We start from the raw sequence: 18,807 nt of genomic DNA, 5'->3' as shown, positions 1-18,807 counted from the left end.
AGAAAAAGGATCACATACTTGTTCTTCTTGTCCAGGGAATCATCACTCCAAACTGCCTCACTCCACCATAGGAAGGGAGTGTAAATGCAGTGTGTGATTGTGCTCTGATGCCTGTTTTAACTATTTTACTATAAATCAAGTCTGTAATTTCATCACTCATTGTGCCCTTCACAGTCCTCCACAGATTTAAATTATCTGTAACCACCCCGGAGGCTCAACCCTTGAAGAAGTCAGTTTGGTTTTATTCCTTATCTTTAAACTACTAATTGGGAACATGTAAATTAAAGGTTGCGCTTGCCGGGGTTATCTGGGTAGCTCTTCCTTAATTGTTTCCCTGCCATTGCAATGGCTTTGGGCGCTGGGGCACCTCAGTGCCTCCTATTCTCTGCCTGTGACACACAATAGTCTAGTCTAGTCTCCTGTGGGCTGAAATATTGTGGTCTAATTGCTTGTTGGGTTTAATGCATGGGGGCTGGGTGGTGGTGGTGGCCTGCCATATACAGACTGGACGATCTAGTGGTCCCTTCAGGCCTGATCCTCTAGGATTCTGTGACACTATGGATGGCCTCCAAGGACTTTTACCCCAGCCCAAAGAATGCTCCAGGTTGGTTAGGAAACTGAGGCAGGAAAAAATGCATGAAGGGATTATTACCTTGGTGTACTTCTACATATCTCTTGGTCTTTTAGAAGAAAAGACCACTGATGTTTTAAGATCTGGTATAAAGTCTCTCTTTATACGCTTTGTGTTACATGGAGCGGTAAACCAGAGTCCCAGAACATCACACAGATGGGTGTATTTAAATTATGGCTTGTGCCCTGGGAGTGCTTAGAGGATCCAAGACTAGCAGCGGGACCTGGAGCCTGTTCAGACTCCAGACTCTTAAAACACACTGGATCCCTGCACTGCAGTCTGGGGAGTGGCCAAGAGGGGGCACTCAACTAGCACTTTGACAGGCTGGAAGTTTAAAGGCAGCAAATTTAAATCAGGAAATAAGATGCAAATATATAACAGTGAGGGTAATAAACTACTAGACCAATTTACTGAGCAATGTGGAAAATTCTCCATCTACATTAAGGGCCAGTTACATGGTGAGGAAACTCCGTCCCTGTAAATCAAGGCTGTCTTTCTATAAAAGTGATGCTATGATTGAGCCACCAGTAACAGGGTTTGCTGCAGGAATCACTGGGTGAAACTTTACATTCTGTGTTACAGAGAAGGGCAGATCAGATGATCCCAGTGATCCCATCTGACCTTAAAATCCATGACCCATCCTAGCGATTCTCTTAAATTCAAGTGTGATGCTGGCAGACCAGGTGCCAGGCCATGCCAAGGCCCCAGGCCTGACTGAACACTTAGAAATGCAAAACTGGAAACTAGTCTTGCCTACTTGTGTGCTAGCGTCGCTGAAAGGAATATTAGATGTTTAGCTGATAAGAATGTGTTTAGTGTTTTTATAAAATGCTTGCAGGACGCCACATGTATTGTTCTCACTCAGCTGTACTCCATGCTATAATGTAACGGCAGACATTTGCATCGCATATACCCCTGGAACTAAGGCCACGACTACACTACAAAATGAAGTTGACCTAACTTACATCGGCATACAGCCACCGCAGTTATTACATTGCTTGTGCATGCCCACACTTTGCTCCTTGTGTCGGTGGTGTGTGTCCTCCCTAGGAGTGCTTGTACTGACAGCATGGAGTACTGTGGGACAAGTTCTGAAAGCCAGTAATGGTTGATGTAAGCAGCACAGGCTCTATACGGACACTGCATTGCCTTAACTACATCGATTTGGACTTTGTGCCGTTCGTGGAGTTGGCGTTATTAAGTCAGTGTAGTAGGGTGGTTACATCAGTGAGTGAAATTTAAGTGTGGACACTTCCATAGTTAGGTTGAAGTAAGCTGCCTTGCATTGCCCTAACACTGTAGAGGTGACCAGGCCTACAGAACCCATCAAACCGAACAAACTGAGTCACATCAACCTGATAGCTTTCTTTGATTTAGTTGGGGATTGGTCCTGCTTTGAGCAAGGGGTTGGACTAGATGACATCCTGAGATCCCTTCCAACCCTGATATTCTATGAACAAGCCTTGTGGATAGAGGGGAAGTGGTAGACGTGGTATATCTTGACTTTAGTAAAGCTTTTGATGCTGTCTTGTATAACCTTCTCATAAACAAACTAGGGAAATACAACCTAGATGGAGCTACTATAAGGTGGGTGCATAACTAGTTGGAAAACCGTTCCCAGAAAGTAGTCATCAGTGGTTCACAGTCATACTGGAAGGACATAACGGGTGGGGTCCTGCTGGGATCAGTTCTGGGTCCGGTTCTGTTCAATATCTTTATCAACGATTTAGATAATGGCATAGAAAGTACACTTATAAAGTTTGTGGACGATACCAAGCTGGGAGGGGTTGAAAGTGCTTTGGAGGATAGGATTAAAATTAAAATGATCTGGACAAACTGGAGAAATGGTCTGAAATAAATAGGATGAACATTAATAAGGACAAATGCAAAGTACTCCACTTGAGAAGGAACAATCAGTTGCACACCTACAAAATGGGAAATGACTGCCTAGGAAGGAGTACTGTGAAAAGGAATCTGGGGGTATTAGTGGACCACAAGTTCAATATGTGTTAACAGTTTTCAGAGTAGCAGCCGTGTTAGTCTGTATTCACAAAAAGAAAAGGAGTACTTGTGGCACCTTAGAGACTAACAAATTTATTTGAGCATAAGCTTTCGTGAGCTACAGCTCACTTCAGTGTAACACTGTTGCAAAAAAAGCAATCATTCGAGGATGTATTAGCAGGAATGTTATAAGCAAGGCTTGAAGTAATTCTTCCGCACTACTCCACGTTGATTAGGCCTCAACTGAAGTATTGTGTTCAGTTCTGGGTGCCACATTTCAGGAAAGATGAGGACAAATTGGAGGAAGTCCAGAGAAGAGCAACAAAAATGGTTAAAGGTCTAGAAAACAAGAAGTATGAGGAAAGATTGGAAAAAATTGGGTTTTAGTCTGGAAAATGCGTCTGATTGTTCTCCTCCTCATCGCTGTGTAAATCAGGAGTGACCCTGGAATTATGCCACCCAGTTTGAGCACCCAGTTGGCCTCCTGGTCAGCGCTCAGAAGGCATGAGCTGACCTTTCTGTGATGGTGCTGTTAATTCCCTGGTGAGGAAAGCCAGAGGTGATGGAGATGATTTGTTGGCATGACCCGCATGTGGATCTCAGGGGAAGAGCAGGTTAGGAAAGGCATCGCCTATCACACAGTGCTGACAGAGAGATTGTGGTTAGGCACCTTTGCCCATAATCTCTGCAGTGTATCAGCACTAGGCCTAGGCCCGAATTCCCAATTACCCAGCCCTCTTTACACCATTCTAGTGCTGAGAAGAGAAACAAAATTGCCTGAGTCGCAATATGCTGATGCTCCTTTATTCCACTTTGGCAGCATAGAGGCCTTAAAGGGTGTTGTGAAGGGACCTTAGCAGTCAGATCCAAGTGGAATGTGAAAGCCATTTCCCGAGGCATGCCAGAGCCTGCTGCTTCAGACACTCCTTTGCAAACTTCTCTATTGACAAGTTCAGATGAGATTTTCCATCACGCACCCAGCACCACTGAACTCATCCGTGCTGCAGGGAGCGCCCTACGTGAAGGAACAAATGTTTGTGTGCTAAGCTATGCCTGTTACTGAGTAACCAGCCAACCCAGTCCAATGCAGGGAAGGGAAAGGGGGTGGGGGGTCCATTGCAGCTCAGGTGGCTTTTAAACATCGCTAGGAGAGAAAGAGAAAGACAGACAAAAATTAGTCCCTCCTGCTGGGTCACAGAGCACATCGAGATTGACAGCACTTTTCATCCAACCACCTCAAAATATTTTATGAGGGTCCCTCCAGCAAACTGGAATGAAATCCAGTGAACACCATGTGATGTTGCACCCCATAATGCTTTATGGAAATATGCTTATGAATGTAAATGACATAACTGGAATATGTTTTATGCTACATATGCCAGGTAACATATCTCTGCAAAGGTTATCTGATGATTATATTCATCCTATTTGTATGCACGTATCATTTTTGTATTCGAAGTTATGAATATTGGCTGTGTACTTGTTTGAGTTTAAGTAGCCTTAGTAAAGCATTTGGTCAGCTTCCTGAGAAGAATGTGCAAATTAAGTGCCCAGTCAAAAAATACTTAAGTGACAATGGATCTTGGAAGACTCCAATCCACATAAGAAGTCTTCCTGGAGAAATTCAAGATAGTTTTTACAGGAAGCGCCATTGCCCACATGCTGAGTCATGCATGGACATGTGACTTGCCCATGTGACTCCAAAACTCCATCTTGGAGCTGGATTTTGCATAGGAGAGAGGAGGGGGTCTCCACCCACAAGAGGAAGTCTATTTAAGCCCCTGGAAACCCCTCCATTTTGTCTTCAGCTGGCTCAAGAGATAGCCTCTCCACCCCCAAAGGATACCGGAAAGAAACTGGAACAAAGGACAGTAACCACAGGGGTGTGAGTGATTGCTGGACCCAGATTAGAAGGAGACTAGTCTGTAAATGAAGCTTACTGGAACATCTCTGAGGGTGAGATTTCATCTGTAATCACTTATTACTGTATTAGGTTTAGACTTCCATGTTTTTATTTTGTTTGGTAATTTACTTTGGTCTGTCTATTACTTGGAACCACTTAAATCCTACTTTTTGTAGTCAATAAAATCACCTTTTACTTATTAATTAACCCAGAGTATGTATTAATACCGGGGGGGGGGGGGGGGGGAACACAGCGGTGCATCTCTATCAGTGTAATAGAGGGAGAATAATCCATAAAACAGATTTATTTGGGGTTTGGATCCCATTGGGAGCTGGGCATCTGAGTGTTAGAGACAGGAACACTTCTTAACCTGTTTTCAGTTAAGCCTGCAGCTGTTGGGGGACCCATGGTTCGGACCTGGGTTTGGGTTTGTAACAGGCTAGCGTATCTGGCTCAATCTGGCAAGGATCTGGAGTTCCAAGCTGGCAGGGAAAATGAGTTAGAAGTAGTCTCAGCACATCGGTTTGTAGTTCCCAAGGGGTTTTCTGTGATCCAACCCATCACACTCCACTGACACTGGGGTCATCAAGAACCCCAGAGTCCTTACAATGACTGAGAGCATCTGCTCCAGCCCCACACCTCGCTCTGGGGCCATAAAAGTTACACAAGAAGAATCGCCCCAGGGAAGGAGCAGTATAGGGCTGACAGGCAGACTTGTGCTGGCAGAGGCAGACCTGTGCTATCCACCTCATAAGCCCCAGTGTATGGGTCATGGAGCAAGAGGGGTAGTCTTCACAGTCTGCGGACCTGCAGCAATTCTGGGCTGATCTAGGCTGTGAAGCAGCCTTGTTATAAACTAAAGCAGCCCATGGCTTCTCTATTATATGCCAGGGGCTGAAGCAGAAGCAGAGCAAAGGTGGCACAGAACAGAAGCAGAGCCATCGTCTTTACTCCAACAAAAGTGGTACTGCAGGTAGCCATGGCCAGTGGTTTCCATATCACAAATGCTGGGTGGGGGCGGGAGGTTCCTAGCTGCCAGCCCTGAAAGTTCCTTCTGGGATCCAAGGGTACGTCTACACTGCAATCGGGAGAGGTGACTCCAGCATGTCTAGGGCTATCTGAGCTAGCTTTGATTGGGGTAGTGGCACCAGCTAGCTGCCTGGTCATTAGCCTGTCTCTGACCCTAGATAGGTGCTCAAGCAATTAGTCCAGGCTACTTGTACAGTCACAGCTCTTTTTACCAAGCTAAGTCAATCCAAGCCAGCTCAGATACACGTAAATGAGCTGCAATCATGCCTGATTGCAGCATAGACATATCCTGAGAGTCAAGCTGGGGTCTTTCCTTCTTGGGCACCAATGCCAGTGTAACACCGACAGACCCCTGTCATCAGTGGGCGGTATTGAATCTAGGATCTCTGGAGCTTAGTGCATGAGCTTCTACTGCATGAGCTAAAAGTCATATGGCCATTAGCTAAGGCTGTAGAGCAGACTCATTAATCTCTCCCTAAGTGGTCTCAGTGCCACTAGATGAAACAGAACACCACACCAAGGAAGTGTGTGGTTATACCAGCAGTACAGGTTCATCAAGGCTAGCTTCATCTTCGGGGAACCTGTTCAACCCTATTGGGTACAGGGGCGTTGCACAGGCATAAGTGGTTGAAACAAGAACAGGACCATCTCACTCTTCCACTGCCACATTGGATCTACAGGACCAACAGAAGGAACTGCAATTTTGCAGGGCTGGTTTAAATATTGCCATCAAAGCTGTCGTGCCAACAGACAACCAACTGGGTTTTCACTTTAAATGACCATTTTCAAGGAGAGTATCAGCTTTCCTTGAACTTTGATTTTTTTCATCAGACAAACAAAAATCCAAAAACCAATGGTGGATCCTCCAGTACTCGGCATTCTGTAATCAAGCCTGATGCTTTTCTAAAAGATCTGCTCTAACAGGAATTCTTTTGAAGCAGGTCCCAATGGCCCCTCTTGGCCTTGGAACATATGGAATCTATGAACCAGGTCAACCACATGATCACACCTATGGAGAGTGAATGGCCATGCTGTCTTAGAAGAAGCAGCCCTTTGAAGAGCCCCTTACCTTCTTGAGAGGTCTCGCGCCCTCCAAGCTTCAAACACATCCGTGATGTTCCCCACGACCTGCCCGCTGGGCAGCTGCAGGTCATCGGAGATGTCGCCGTTGAAGTTCCCACAAGGTGCACACAGATTGTTAGCCAGGCTCTCGCTTACTGTCACCGTTACCTCCCCACTCAGGCTGAACAGAATCTTTATTCTAGAGTCCTGGACAATCATGATGGTGCCCTGAGACTCACTTACAGACAAGGTTTTGGATACCTTCACTGGGAGCTGCCTTTGGTGCCCTCTCACCTGGAAGGCACAGAAAGGGAGGTCAGAGAAAAGCTGGGCACCATGGGAGGGAGTAAGACAGAGCTAGTCTATGGATCCCAGTACAAGGCAATGGGGTCTGGAGTCGCTAGGTCAGATTTTTCTCTCAAACAAGTGTAAAACCCAAGTAAATCTATTGCAGTCAGGGGAGTAACTCTCGATTGAGACTGATGTAACTGAGAGCAGGATCTGCCCCTCCACTCTGGGAGATGAGCCTATCTTTTTCCAGTTCTTCTCCTCATTGCATGGTGTGACTAAGAGTATCAGTTCTCCTTTTTTTCTGATACTAACATGGTCTTCGTTAGCTCACGTTTCCATAATTAGTGGCATTATTTCTATTGCAACAGCACCCAGGAATCCCAGGGTGGTTCAGGACCTCTTTGTGCCAAGTGCTGTACAAACACAGACCAAAAGCACAGTCTTCACCCCAACGAGCTTACAGCCTAATGCTTCATTTTCAGCCAAAAGAAATGTGGTCAGATCTAATCATATTGACTGTGAAGGGCAATAAATGGGGGCCATCAATGAGGCAGGGAGATCCAGCCCAGAACAAGTATTTGACTGGTACTCGGGAAACCTGGGTTCTGCCCATGGCTCTGCTACTGAATTCCTGTGTGACATTGGTCCATGTATCTTCTATCTCCCTTTGTGTCTATTTAGTTGTATGCTCTGTGTGATAGAGACCCTGATCTCAGGTGGGCAGGGACTGTCTCTCGCTGTGTGTCTGGGCAGGGCCCAGAACAATGGGGCCCTGATCTCAGCTGGGGCAGGGACTGTTTCTCACTGTGTGTCTGTGCAAGTCCTGGAATAATGGGGCCCTGATCACAGTTGGGGCCCATTGTGCTGCCATACTTGGTGTCCTGAGTCCTAGTTTCCCACCCCGTACTTTAATAGAAATGATAATAATAACTGTTACAGAGAATATAAAGCTCCCCCGGAACATATTTCTTCAGTCATTAAAACCAAACTCAAACCAGGGTTGTTTTAAGGTCTGTAAATACACAGATTAGAGCTGGAGGGGGGTGGAATGGTGTTCTAGTATTGCCACAAGTTTTTGAGAGTTTGACATTTTTTCTCATCCTGAATCAGTACGGAAAGTCTTCAAATTTTCGCAAATCAAAAATCTGATTTTTTTGTTTGTTTGTTTTGGGTCAATTGAAATATTTGGTTTCAGTAAAATTGTCATTTCTATTTTGACCTTTTTCTTTTTAACTTTATTTTTAGACTAATTCATTTAAAATTTGAAACACAAAGTTATTCTGAAATGGAAAACCAGAATTTTTCATTTTGAAAATACTGAAATGTTTCATTTTGAGTATTTTGGAATTCCTTTTTCAGAGTTTTATTCCACTTGGGAGCTTCATCAAACCCAAGCCTGTATCACAAAAAGTTTTGGGTTCAACAAACAGCATTTTTTGTCCCAAAAACAATTTGTCAGAAATCTTGCCCATAGCACAGATATGCATTTTTCATCCTTGTTTCTGGCTGGGATCAGGACTAGATCTACTCAAATCACCATAAGTCCTGATCCACAGATCTCACACATTTTACAGAGGTGAGTGGTCTCCTCAACATTCTTCCCAGTGGTCGCATGGTTAAATACCCTGGTGAAGGTCTTTTGCTCACCACAGCTTCCTACAACTACGGCAGGTGAGATTGCTGGCATGTCAGGAACAGCCTTGCTATTGGTAGCAGTGCAAGCTCACCATTAGAGAAGGAGGTTAGGGACTCCCAGCTCCATGTGGTGCTTAATTCACTGGTTAGATGAGTGGGCTAAGATTCAGAACTCATGGGTTCTAGTCCCACCCCTGGGAGAGGAGTGGGGTCTAGTGGGATTAGAGCAGGAGTGAGATGGGAGCCAAGACTCCTGGGGTTTTGCTCATGGAAGGGAATAGGGTCTAGTGGGTTTGAGTGGGGGGCTGGGAGCCAGGACTCCTGGGTTCTATCCCTGGGTCTAGGTGATTAGAGTAGCATCCTCACAGGAGTCCTGCACTCTATTCCCAACTCAGTCACTAACTCATCATATAACTTTGGGCAGATCACTTCCCTTTAATAAAGCGGGGATCTTAATAGTGACTCACCCCCTCCCCCAGATTTTTGCCCCTCACCCTTGGTTTAGGGTGTGCTAACCCAGCCTCCTCTTACCCAAATCTCCTTTTTCTTATTGACATGGATAAGACCCTCGTCGAAGAAAACGGAGATGCCTTCAGGAACGGCCAAGCCACCTTCTCTGAACACACTGACCACCATCCGGAACCAGGGGAGGTTGACCCCTTCGCAGATGGAACACACTTCGTAGACCCCATCAAGGAGGACTTCCCTCGTGACACCATCAAAGGAGGTGAACCATATTCCTGGGGCCAGTGTGCACCGGCCCATCTGCTCCACGCATCTGCGCACCCCATTCCTGAGCATGCATTTCTCCTCTTCGGTACAGTTTGTTTCCTCACAGATGACCTCTCCTGAAGCGTGGCAGGTGCATTTCTCAGAGCAGTTGCTGGAGACAAAGCTCTCCCTGGCCTGCAGGGAAATACCCAGACAAACAACTTTGTTAAGTGAATGCAAAGGGAATCACACCTCGGCAGGAGGGACTGGAAGCAGCAATATATAGAGCTATGGGAAAGCCCCGCCGTGAGGGTCAATAGAGAGAAGGCGTCAAGGACCTTCCAGAAGCAATAGCTTAGCAAGGCTGATGACAGAGAGGAAGAGCAGGTGGATACAGCAGAGATAAAGAAAGCAAGGTGTGGAATTGACCGGTCTCCACCCTGAGATCTAACAACATCAAGACCCAACACCTACCAACGTCCCCTGCCCAAGGTCTGACAACAAGGGGGGCGGCTGCAGTGTTGATTTTCATGTGAAAGGCAGATTTGCCAACCAGAAATTAGGCTGAGTCCCACCAACACTCTTCTTTACACACAGTCAATGCTCTTGTTTCCCAGGAGCCAGACTGGAGGGGAAGAGCCTCATATTCCACTCACTGCCCCCCTGAACTAAGGCTGGATTGGAGCTGGTCCCCTGGAGGGGAAAGGCCCCATCTCGCATGGCCCAGCCACCTAAGCCAACCAATCCCCCCACCCTGGGCTGGATCAGAGTCAGAGGCCCCTAGAGGAGAAAGGGCCCTGTGTCCCATTTCCCCAACCCACTAAGCCAGGCAGTCCCTCTGACCTGAGGCTGGCTCAGAGCTGGCACCCCTAGAAGAGCCAGGCCCTGTGTCCCATCCCCTGTCCCCCTAAGCCAGCCAGTCCCCTTAGTCTGAGTCTGGATTAAAGTTAGACCCCCTGGAGGGGAAAGGCCCGTTTCCCATTCCCTAGACACTCCCTTACTTTACACTTGCTCAGACTCTAACATGCTGGACAGTTTCATTCCCTCATGGTATTTCTTTCCAGCTCTGTTTTACAATTTCCTGCAAACAAGCTTTATCTCAATACCTGGCTATCTGGATACCTGTCTGATTTGAGCCCATGCTCAGAACCTTCTGAGAGTCACATTACATCCCAGGAACTGGTCAGTTCCTTAGATCGAGCCACCGAGGCTGCTTAGTGAGGTCCATAAACCGTGAGCATCATTGATCAAGTCTGCTCTGCATGGGCAATTACACAGAACCAATGAAACTCCCAAAGACTGACACCCCCATGGGATGCTCTCAGCTCAGTGTAAAACTGGGAAAGGGTCTTCTGGGAGCAGCCTTTGCTTTGGTTATTCCAAAGGCCTGTTCTGGAATATAGAAGACCATCCTTGTTCTCAGTGGTGGCAGATGACAGAATAAGGAGCAATGGTCTCAAATTGCAGTGGGGGAGGTTTAGGTTGGATATTGGGAAAAACTATTTCACTAGGAGGGTGGTGAAGCCCTGGAATGGGTTACCTAGGGAGATGGTGGAATCTCCAGCCTTACAGGTTTTTAAGGCCCGGCTTGACAAAGCCCTGACTGGGATGATTTAGTTGGGGTTGGTCCTGCTTTGAGCAGGGGGTTGGACTAGATGACCTCCTGAGGTCTCTTCCAACCTTGATCATCTATGATTCTATGATCCCTGTAATAGAAATGATGTGCCCCACATTTTGTATGCACAGCTGCCGTTGACTGCAGTGGAAGCCGCATGGGTGACTCTGAGGGCAGGATTTGACTTTAGGTTTTAGGTATAGCCACATAGTAGGATACAGAACATGCCACTCTATAGTCACTCTAACCCCCATTGGGAATCCCATTGCCAGAGGAGAACGGCAGAATCGGGGAGAACGGAGAGACCAAAAACCCAGCACCCACCTTGATGTAGCGTCCGTTGTGCACACAGCCGCACCTGTCCATGGAGACACATGCCTCCCCGTCGGACACGTATTCTGGATCACACCAGCATCCTTCAAAGCACTTCCCGGTGCATTGCGCAGGGGCAAACAAGCTGGCACAGGTGAAATCGCAGGATCTGGTACACAGCTCATAGTGGCTGTTAGCTGGGCAGGCGAGGGCTGGAGGGACAGAAGAAAAATTACAACCATCACAGACAGAAAGCTAAGTTAAGCTGAGGTCTCCAACCTAAATAAACAGAGGCTCCTACTTAGCCTAGAAGTCTGAGAGGCATTGTGGAGGTTAGATCGCACAAGAACTACAGCAGCTATGGGTTAATGAAGTACAGACTGTAGATTGTCTTGTAGACTTACGGCAGAAGGAGGCTGTTCTCCAGGTCTCGATCTTGGCCCCAGCTGCTTGGCATGCAGCCACATAGGCCTGCAGGCTCTGGCAGAGGGTCTCTCCCCTTCCGTTGGTGGCACACAAGTCATAGAGACAGTGGTTGAAGTACTCAACAGGACTGATTATTGAGTGACAGTGTCTGAAGGGACCCGAGGTGGCTGCGATTAGCCCACAGGAGCTCTCAGTCTGGTACAGTGCTGTCTGGGCTGCATCACAGATGGGGCACTTCTCACCACAGCCATCAGAGCATGTGGCACCATCAACAGGCACCTTCCAGGAGGCGACAAATTCATCCACATTCTGGGTACTCTTCATACCGGGCAGCAGGAGATCATCGTTCTTGTCATCATTAAAGTTGCCACAGAAGCCGCACACATGTCCCTTATAGGTGCTGGGGACGGACACTTGGAGGTAGGAGGCAGTGTCGTAAAAGACTTTGAGGCCAGAGGCTGATTGGACAATGATGTTGTTCCCCTCTTGGTTGATCCAAAGCTTCCCATCATCCGTAGCCAGTGGGAGAGCGTAGAGCTCACCACCCACCTGTGCCAGTGAGAGAGAAATTCACCCGTCACTGGTGGAGACTCAGCAGTGGCCTGCTGTTTTTCTCACACACACCCCCACACGCCATTAGTGCTATGTAAGACTAATCGCAAACAGGGACTTACCGCAATCTTCCACTTCCTCCCCCTCTCCATGGCGATGGTGTAACCATGCAGGGACACCACCACTGTCCTCGTCACAGCCATGTGGCCACCACCAGGGCTCTCATTCTCCACCACCACAGAGAAGTTCCCCAGTCCAGAGTCTCTGCTGCAGACCTTAGCTAAGATATAAGTGCAGGAGCCCTGGAAGTCGAAGGCCCGTCCATCAAAGGAGATGTAGTGAGGTCCACCAGATGCGATGCAGGTTCCATATCCCGTGGCATGGCAGCCCAGGGCTCCGCTCTCCACCCTACACTCCTCACTGGCTCTACAGGAGGCCTCCTGGCACTCGACGACCCCATTGTCTTTGCACAGGCAGCGCTCCTGGCAGGAGGCGCTGGGGTAGAACTCCTCTCCCTTCCTGTAATACACGGCCTTGTGCACACAGCCACACTGTGCGACAGGTATGCACTTGTCACCACTCAGGGTGAATCCAGCATCACAGAAACACCCTTCAGCACAGGGCTTCTCACACCAATCTAGAGCCCACAGGTCATTGCAGTTGGAAGGGCAGCTGATTCCACAGAGTTCGTAGTGAGAGTTAAGCGGGCAGGAGGGTCCTGAAGAAAAAGATCAGAGAGAATTTGAATTTGTGTGAGGAGAAATGTGGTTGAACTAACAGATCATCTTGGGTCAATGTTCTTTTCACATCCGTTAGGATATGTTTAGAGCAGGGGACTGGGAATCAGGACTCCTGGTCCTAGCTTCATCTCTGGGAAAAGGTATAGTCTAGTGATTAAATTAGGGGAGTGGCCATCAGGACTCTTGGGTTTTATCCCCATCTGTAAGATGAAGGGTCACCTCTTGACTAGAATAGCAGGAGTCGGCTCTGTAACTATAGACAAGGCATGAAAACACCAGGAACAGAAAAGATGAGCTCTAAGAGAAAGTTTACAGGACATCTAGACATTAAGTAACATGACACAGAGTGAAAAAAATATTTCAGGGACTAACATTTTAATTGCATGGTGGAAATGTCCAGGTCTAGAATCTGTAACAAAGATATCGCACACTGTAAATTAAAACTCAGAACTGGGTGGGTGAACAATTCTGAGCCCACCCTGCAGAGGGTGCCGCTGCACATGTGCAGTCGCCAGTCCCTAAAGCAGAGTCCCCCAGGCGACACTCACTGCAGAACGAGGCCGATCTCCACTGCCCTATCCGGATGCCCCTGGCCTGGCAGGATGTGACGTAGGCGCTGATTGCGCTGCACAGAGTGTCCTGGTGACCCTTGTACTGGCAAGTGTCATAGAGACAATCATCAAAGAAGGGAGCTGGGTTGATGGCCCCGTGGCAGTGCCTGAATGGCCCGTTCTGTCGGGTGAGGACCCCGCAGTACTGGTCTCCCTTGTAGGGTTGTTTCTGAGCCTCACTGCAGACTGAGCAATCCCCGGTGCAGCTAGACGAGCACCCTGGCACCTCCCCCACCTTCCAGCTCTCTGCGAACTGAATCTCATCAGATGTCTGAGTTCCATCCTTCATGGTCAGATCATCGCTGGGGTCCTGATTGGCATTGCCACAGAGGCCGCAGACGGCATTGGCGTACGTATTGGGTATGATGACTCTGGCATAGCTGTACCAGTCAAAGCTCACTCTCAGGTCGAAATCAGTCTGGATAAAGCCGTGGACTCCACTGATGTAGGCCTTGAACTTGTGCTGGTAGGAGAAGGGCAGGTCCACAAAGACACTATTGACCTGGAAAACATACAGTAGAGATTGTCAAGGATTTCACGCAGTGCACTCAACATGAAATAATTCCATTTCCATGGAGCTGCCATGGATGGTCTGGCTCCAGAATTTCTATTTCTGAATTGGGTGGAGGGTAACCCAGTGCATTAATATTTCATCCCATTGCCCCTTACTAGTGCCCTTTCCTTTTCTAGAGCTCCTTCTATCCAAGGAGTGCTAGGCAGTTGAAGCATTAAAGACTAGAGCTAGGTGAAAAATCTCACACAAATAATGTACTTGCTCATAAATGCAGTTTTCGTTGACCAGAAACTATTTTCATATTTGATAAAAATTGGAGGGATAGTTGTGGTGGAAAAAAAATTCAGGCTGGATGCACAAGGCACTGTATGTGCAAGCAGTTTCCTTTATAACTTTTAGCCCAGTCTTTAGGGCACTCACCCAGGATGTGGTAGACCTGGGTTCAATTCCCCCACTGCCTGATACAGGGCAGGATTGAATTTTGGTCTCACATTTAGCCTACTAGGCCACTCTAGGGAAAAGGTATTCTCAGTCTCTCCTGCTGAAGCTGTTCTACTTTGTGTAACTAACTAGTTAATGGAGCAGGAATTTAAAGGGTAGCCCTGCCCCAGAATATCCCATAGTCCAGTAGTTAGGGGACGCTCCAGCAAATTCGAATTCCTTCTCCCCATCAGGCAGAAAGAGGAATGGAATTCAGGTCTTCCACATCCCAGATGAGTGCTCACCCACTGGCCTAAAGGGAGTCATTAGCACCGCTGGTGACTGCATGAACCTAGCCCGTCATTTCCTTGGCTTTTTATTGCCTGGAAACAAAACAAAAAGTTACCTTTCAGATTAAACAGAATTTTTGTCAATATTTTCAGAACTGGAAGTGCATCAAAAACCAGTTATTTGCCTAGCTCTACTCATAACAGCCCTGTGAAGTGAAAAGGTCTTATTACCCCCTTTACAGCTAGGAAAATAGGCCAGGTCTACCCTATAATCTTACATCGGTATAACTACGTCGCTCCGGTGTGTGAAAAATCCACGCCCTGAGCAACGCAGTTACACTGACCTAACCCCTGGTGTAGAACTTGCTCTGGCAATGGGAGGACTTCTCCTGTCAACATAGCCACTGCCTTTTGGGGAGGTAGATTAACTATGCCAACAGAAGAAGCCCTCCCATCAACATAGTAGCATCTTCACGAAGCGCTACAGCGGTGCAGCTGCATCGGTGCAGTGTTTTAAGTGTAGACCTGCTCATAGAGGTATAAAGATAGGAAGCGACTTGCCCGAGATTATTAAGCCAGTCAGGGGCAGAGAGAGGAATAAAATCCTAAATGTCTGAATCCCAGCTCAAACCACTTCCCCTACTTCCCAGGAGCAGAATGCTGGAGCTCTAGTTCTTAGCACCATCTGCTCTAACCTTCTAGTCCCCACAGCTGTGTTAGAACCTCGGAGTCCTGACTCCCAGCCCCCCGCACCAACCACTGAACACCACTTCCCTCACAGAGCCAGGGATGAAATCCAGGAGTCCTGGTTCCCACCCCCCTACTCCAACCACTAGACCTCACTCCCTCCCAGAGCTAAGAAGACAACAAAGAGCCCAGACAAGAGATCATTGAAATGACTTCCTGTGTTCCCCAGTGATCCTGCATCCCTACCTGGATCTTGCGTGGATGCTCCTGGCTCAAGCTGATTGTCACATTGTAGACCACTAAGGTCACCCTTTTGGTGAAGGACACGGCCTTACTGCCTCTGTTGTTGTTCTCCACTTTGACATTGAATGGGGTGAGTGTGGGGTCCTTGGAGCAGAGAGCAGCAAATTGGTAGATGCAGGAGCCCATGAAATCATACTTTTTCCCATCGAAGGTGGTGTAGTGAGGGTCTCCAGTACCTATGCACGTGGAGTAGCTGATACTATGGCAGCCACGGATGCCATTGACCATGGAGCATCTTTCTTTGGCCTTGCAAGTGGTCTTTCTGCAAACCACTGTGCCCAGGCTGGAATCACACCTGCACCGAGAGTGGCAGTTATCATCCCAGAACTCCTCACTGGGTTTGTAGTAGTGGCCGTTGTAGTCACAGCCGCAGCTCCCCAGGGGGACGCACTTGTCAGTACTGAGGACGTAACCGTCATTACACTGGCAGGTCTCCACGCAGGGCTCCCGGCAGGAGGAGGGGGCAGTTCGGTCAGAGCAGCTGGCGGGGCAGGCATTCCCACAGGCCTCATAGTGGCTGTTCTCAGGGCAGGGCAGGGCTGGGACAGGATTGGAAAGGGGAGATTTAAAAATATAGGAAATGAATGAAACAACCTGCCTAGACGCAGTGAGAGCTACAGACAAATTCTTACACGCAGTACATTATCCACCCTGCATGAAAAAGCCATAAGGAAAAGGACGGTGGAATTAACTTCTGCATTCAGAAACCAAAAGGCCATATATGTCTGCAGCCAAATCTCACAGGCCATGAGTGAATCATCAGGGTCAGCTCTTGGGTATAAAGAACACTTAGGGTCTGCAGGGAGTGCTCAGTAAGAGTACTCTCCTTTGGAGTTAGTGCTGATCTCAATGGCACAGTGTGGAGCGAAGGGGCGCTGTTCTGCAAACAAAGGAGCTGGGTCTGATTAGGAGGTGCTCTCCACTTGAGTCCATGCTGACTCCAATGCCCCAGTGTTGCGCTGGGGGGCACTGTGCTTCAGGGAGTGGGGTGGAAGGCTCAGTAGGGGATGCTCAGTCCTTGGAATCAGTGCTGACCCCAATTCCCAAGGGTGACACTAGGGGGCATTGTACTGCAAGGAGCAGAGTAGGGAGCTCAATAGATGGTGCTCAGAGTCAGTGTTGATCCCTATGCCCAAGAAACCCAGTCATTCCCAACTCTATGCTCAGGTCATTCCCCATCCCCTCCACCGACAGAGGGAACAGATGGGCTACTGGAACTGAGCTGAAACCAGATTTACCATTTCATGGGAAATACCAAGATTTTGGATTTTCTTCTGTTCCAAAAGGGAATGGAAATGAAATTCCTGTCCCAGACATTGTTGGAGGTCGATCAAAGTGTTTTATTTTGATAAAATCAAAACACTAATGTCTCATTTCAACCTTATAAAACTTTTAAAAAATGTTTTATATATCTAAAAATAATTAATTTTGTTGTCAAAAGTTGTTTCAAAATGAAAAATCAAAATACTCCATTCTGAAATGTTATTGACATGCTTTGTCTCACTTTTTGAAATTACTTTTTTCAAAATCCGAACTTTTTTCTAAACATTTGGACTTTGACAAGAATGGCATTTTTCCTTGAAACTCTGGTGGAATGAAAAACATCCAGGCTTCTCTACTGACTAGCCTGATTATGCCCGTCACAGTAAGGACACCAAGCTGTCAGACTCACCACAGCCAGATGGCATCCTCCAGTCATAGACAGTGACCCCGTGGTCTCTGCAGGTTGCTGCATAGGCCTCCAGCGCCTGGCACAAGATTCTCATAGCGCCCCTGTTCAGACACACGTCGTAGATGCAGCTATCGAAGAACTCACTGGAGTTCACTCTGGAGTGACACTCTCTGAAGGGCCCTCCCAGTGCTTTGCTGATCAACCCACAGTGACTGTCGCCCCCGTACAGCTCCCTTGTGCTCTCATCACATGTCAGGCAGTTCTCTTGGCAGGAATCCAAGCAAAACGGATCCCGATCTTGGACTTTCCAACTGGCAGCCCAGCCCACGATGGAGGAGACTCTGGTTCCGCTGGCTGACATCATGTCATCTTCAGGGTTCTGGTTGAAGTTCCCACATAGGCCACACGTGGCCCCATAGTAACTGCTGGGGAGGGTGATCATCAGATGCCAGTCCCAGTTGTATGCCACCCGGAGACCAAAGTCCGTCTGCAGGATGGCGCGGAAGCCGCTCTGGTACATTCTGATTTTACCGTCTGACAGTGTCACTGGGAGACTGGTGATCACGCCGTTTAGCTAGAGACAAGGAAAGGATGGGATGTTATTGCTCTTTCATCCTAACCTGTTCTTATTGCGTATGTCGCCTCACCAATCATTTCGACTGTACCTCGTTGTCACTCTAAGCAGTGGCATATACAATATGGGGGGGCCAAATCCTTCATCAAAAGAAGATAAGAATGGCCATACTGGGTCAGCCCAGTATCCCGTCTTCTGACAGAGGCCAAATGCCAGATGCCCCAGAGGGAATGAACAGGACAGGAAATCATCAAGTACTCCATCCCCTGTAGCCCATTCCCAGCTTCTGGCAAACAGAGGCTAGGGACACCATCTCTGTTCATCCTGACTAATAGCCATCACTTTTTACCCATTCCTTACTCAGAAAGAACCAATTAAATCAATGCGAGTTGGCCTGAATATATTAAGAACAGGTTAGACAAACACCTGTCAAGGATGATCTAGCTATACTTAATATTGCCTCGGCCGAGGGAGATGGACTTAGATGACCTCTTGAGGTACCTTCCAGCCCTACATTTTTAGAATTCTGTATAGAGCACTTAGCTATCTACAAAATCTACCTACAGTATCTGTCTGTCTGCAGAATTCTCTATGTCTATCTACCCATTCACACCACCTACCTATATGACTAGTCACCTAAAGAATCTAATCATCCATCCATCCATCCATCAATCAATCGACCCACCCACCGATCTCTCTGTCCACATTATCTAGCTCTATTATTTACCCACCCACAGGATCTATGTACAATATCTGATTATCTAGAGGTGTCTAATATACAACCCATCTGATACATTTGTATAACACATTGGGAATCTCCAGAATCTA

General features: G+C 47.6%; 1 protein-coding gene across 1 annotated transcript in view; it reads right to left on the bottom strand.

Moving 5' to 3' along the window:
- Positions 1–2,768: 2,768 nt before the first annotated feature.
- LOC119848109 (IgGFc-binding protein-like) overlaps positions 2,769–18,807 on the bottom strand; it is a 111,956-nt gene continuing 95,917 nt past the window's right edge. Inside the window, exons 42-50 of the mRNA XM_043502305.1 lie at positions 17,406–17,979; positions 15,677–16,272; positions 13,457–14,021; positions 12,291–12,886; positions 11,595–12,165; positions 11,203–11,402; positions 9,084–9,458; positions 6,634–6,920; positions 2,769–3,776 (exon numbers count right to left, since the gene is read on the bottom strand). Of these exons, the coding sequence (XP_043358240.1) occupies positions 3,767–3,776; positions 6,634–6,920; positions 9,084–9,458; positions 11,203–11,402; positions 11,595–12,165; positions 12,291–12,886; positions 13,457–14,021; positions 15,677–16,272; positions 17,406–17,979 (3,774 nt within the window). The 3' untranslated portion in view covers positions 2,769–3,766. The remainder of the gene's footprint in view (positions 3,777–6,633; positions 6,921–9,083; positions 9,459–11,202; positions 11,403–11,594; positions 12,166–12,290; positions 12,887–13,456; positions 14,022–15,676; positions 16,273–17,405; positions 17,980–18,807) is intronic.

This window comes from Dermochelys coriacea, chromosome 24 (assembly GCF_009764565.3).
Source record: "Dermochelys coriacea isolate rDerCor1 chromosome 24, rDerCor1.pri.v4, whole genome shotgun sequence".
NCBI lineage: Eukaryota > Metazoa > Chordata > Testudines > Dermochelyidae > Dermochelys > Dermochelys coriacea.
Note: the sequence above shows the minus strand (reverse complement) of the source record. Positions and strands in the feature narration are given on the sequence as shown.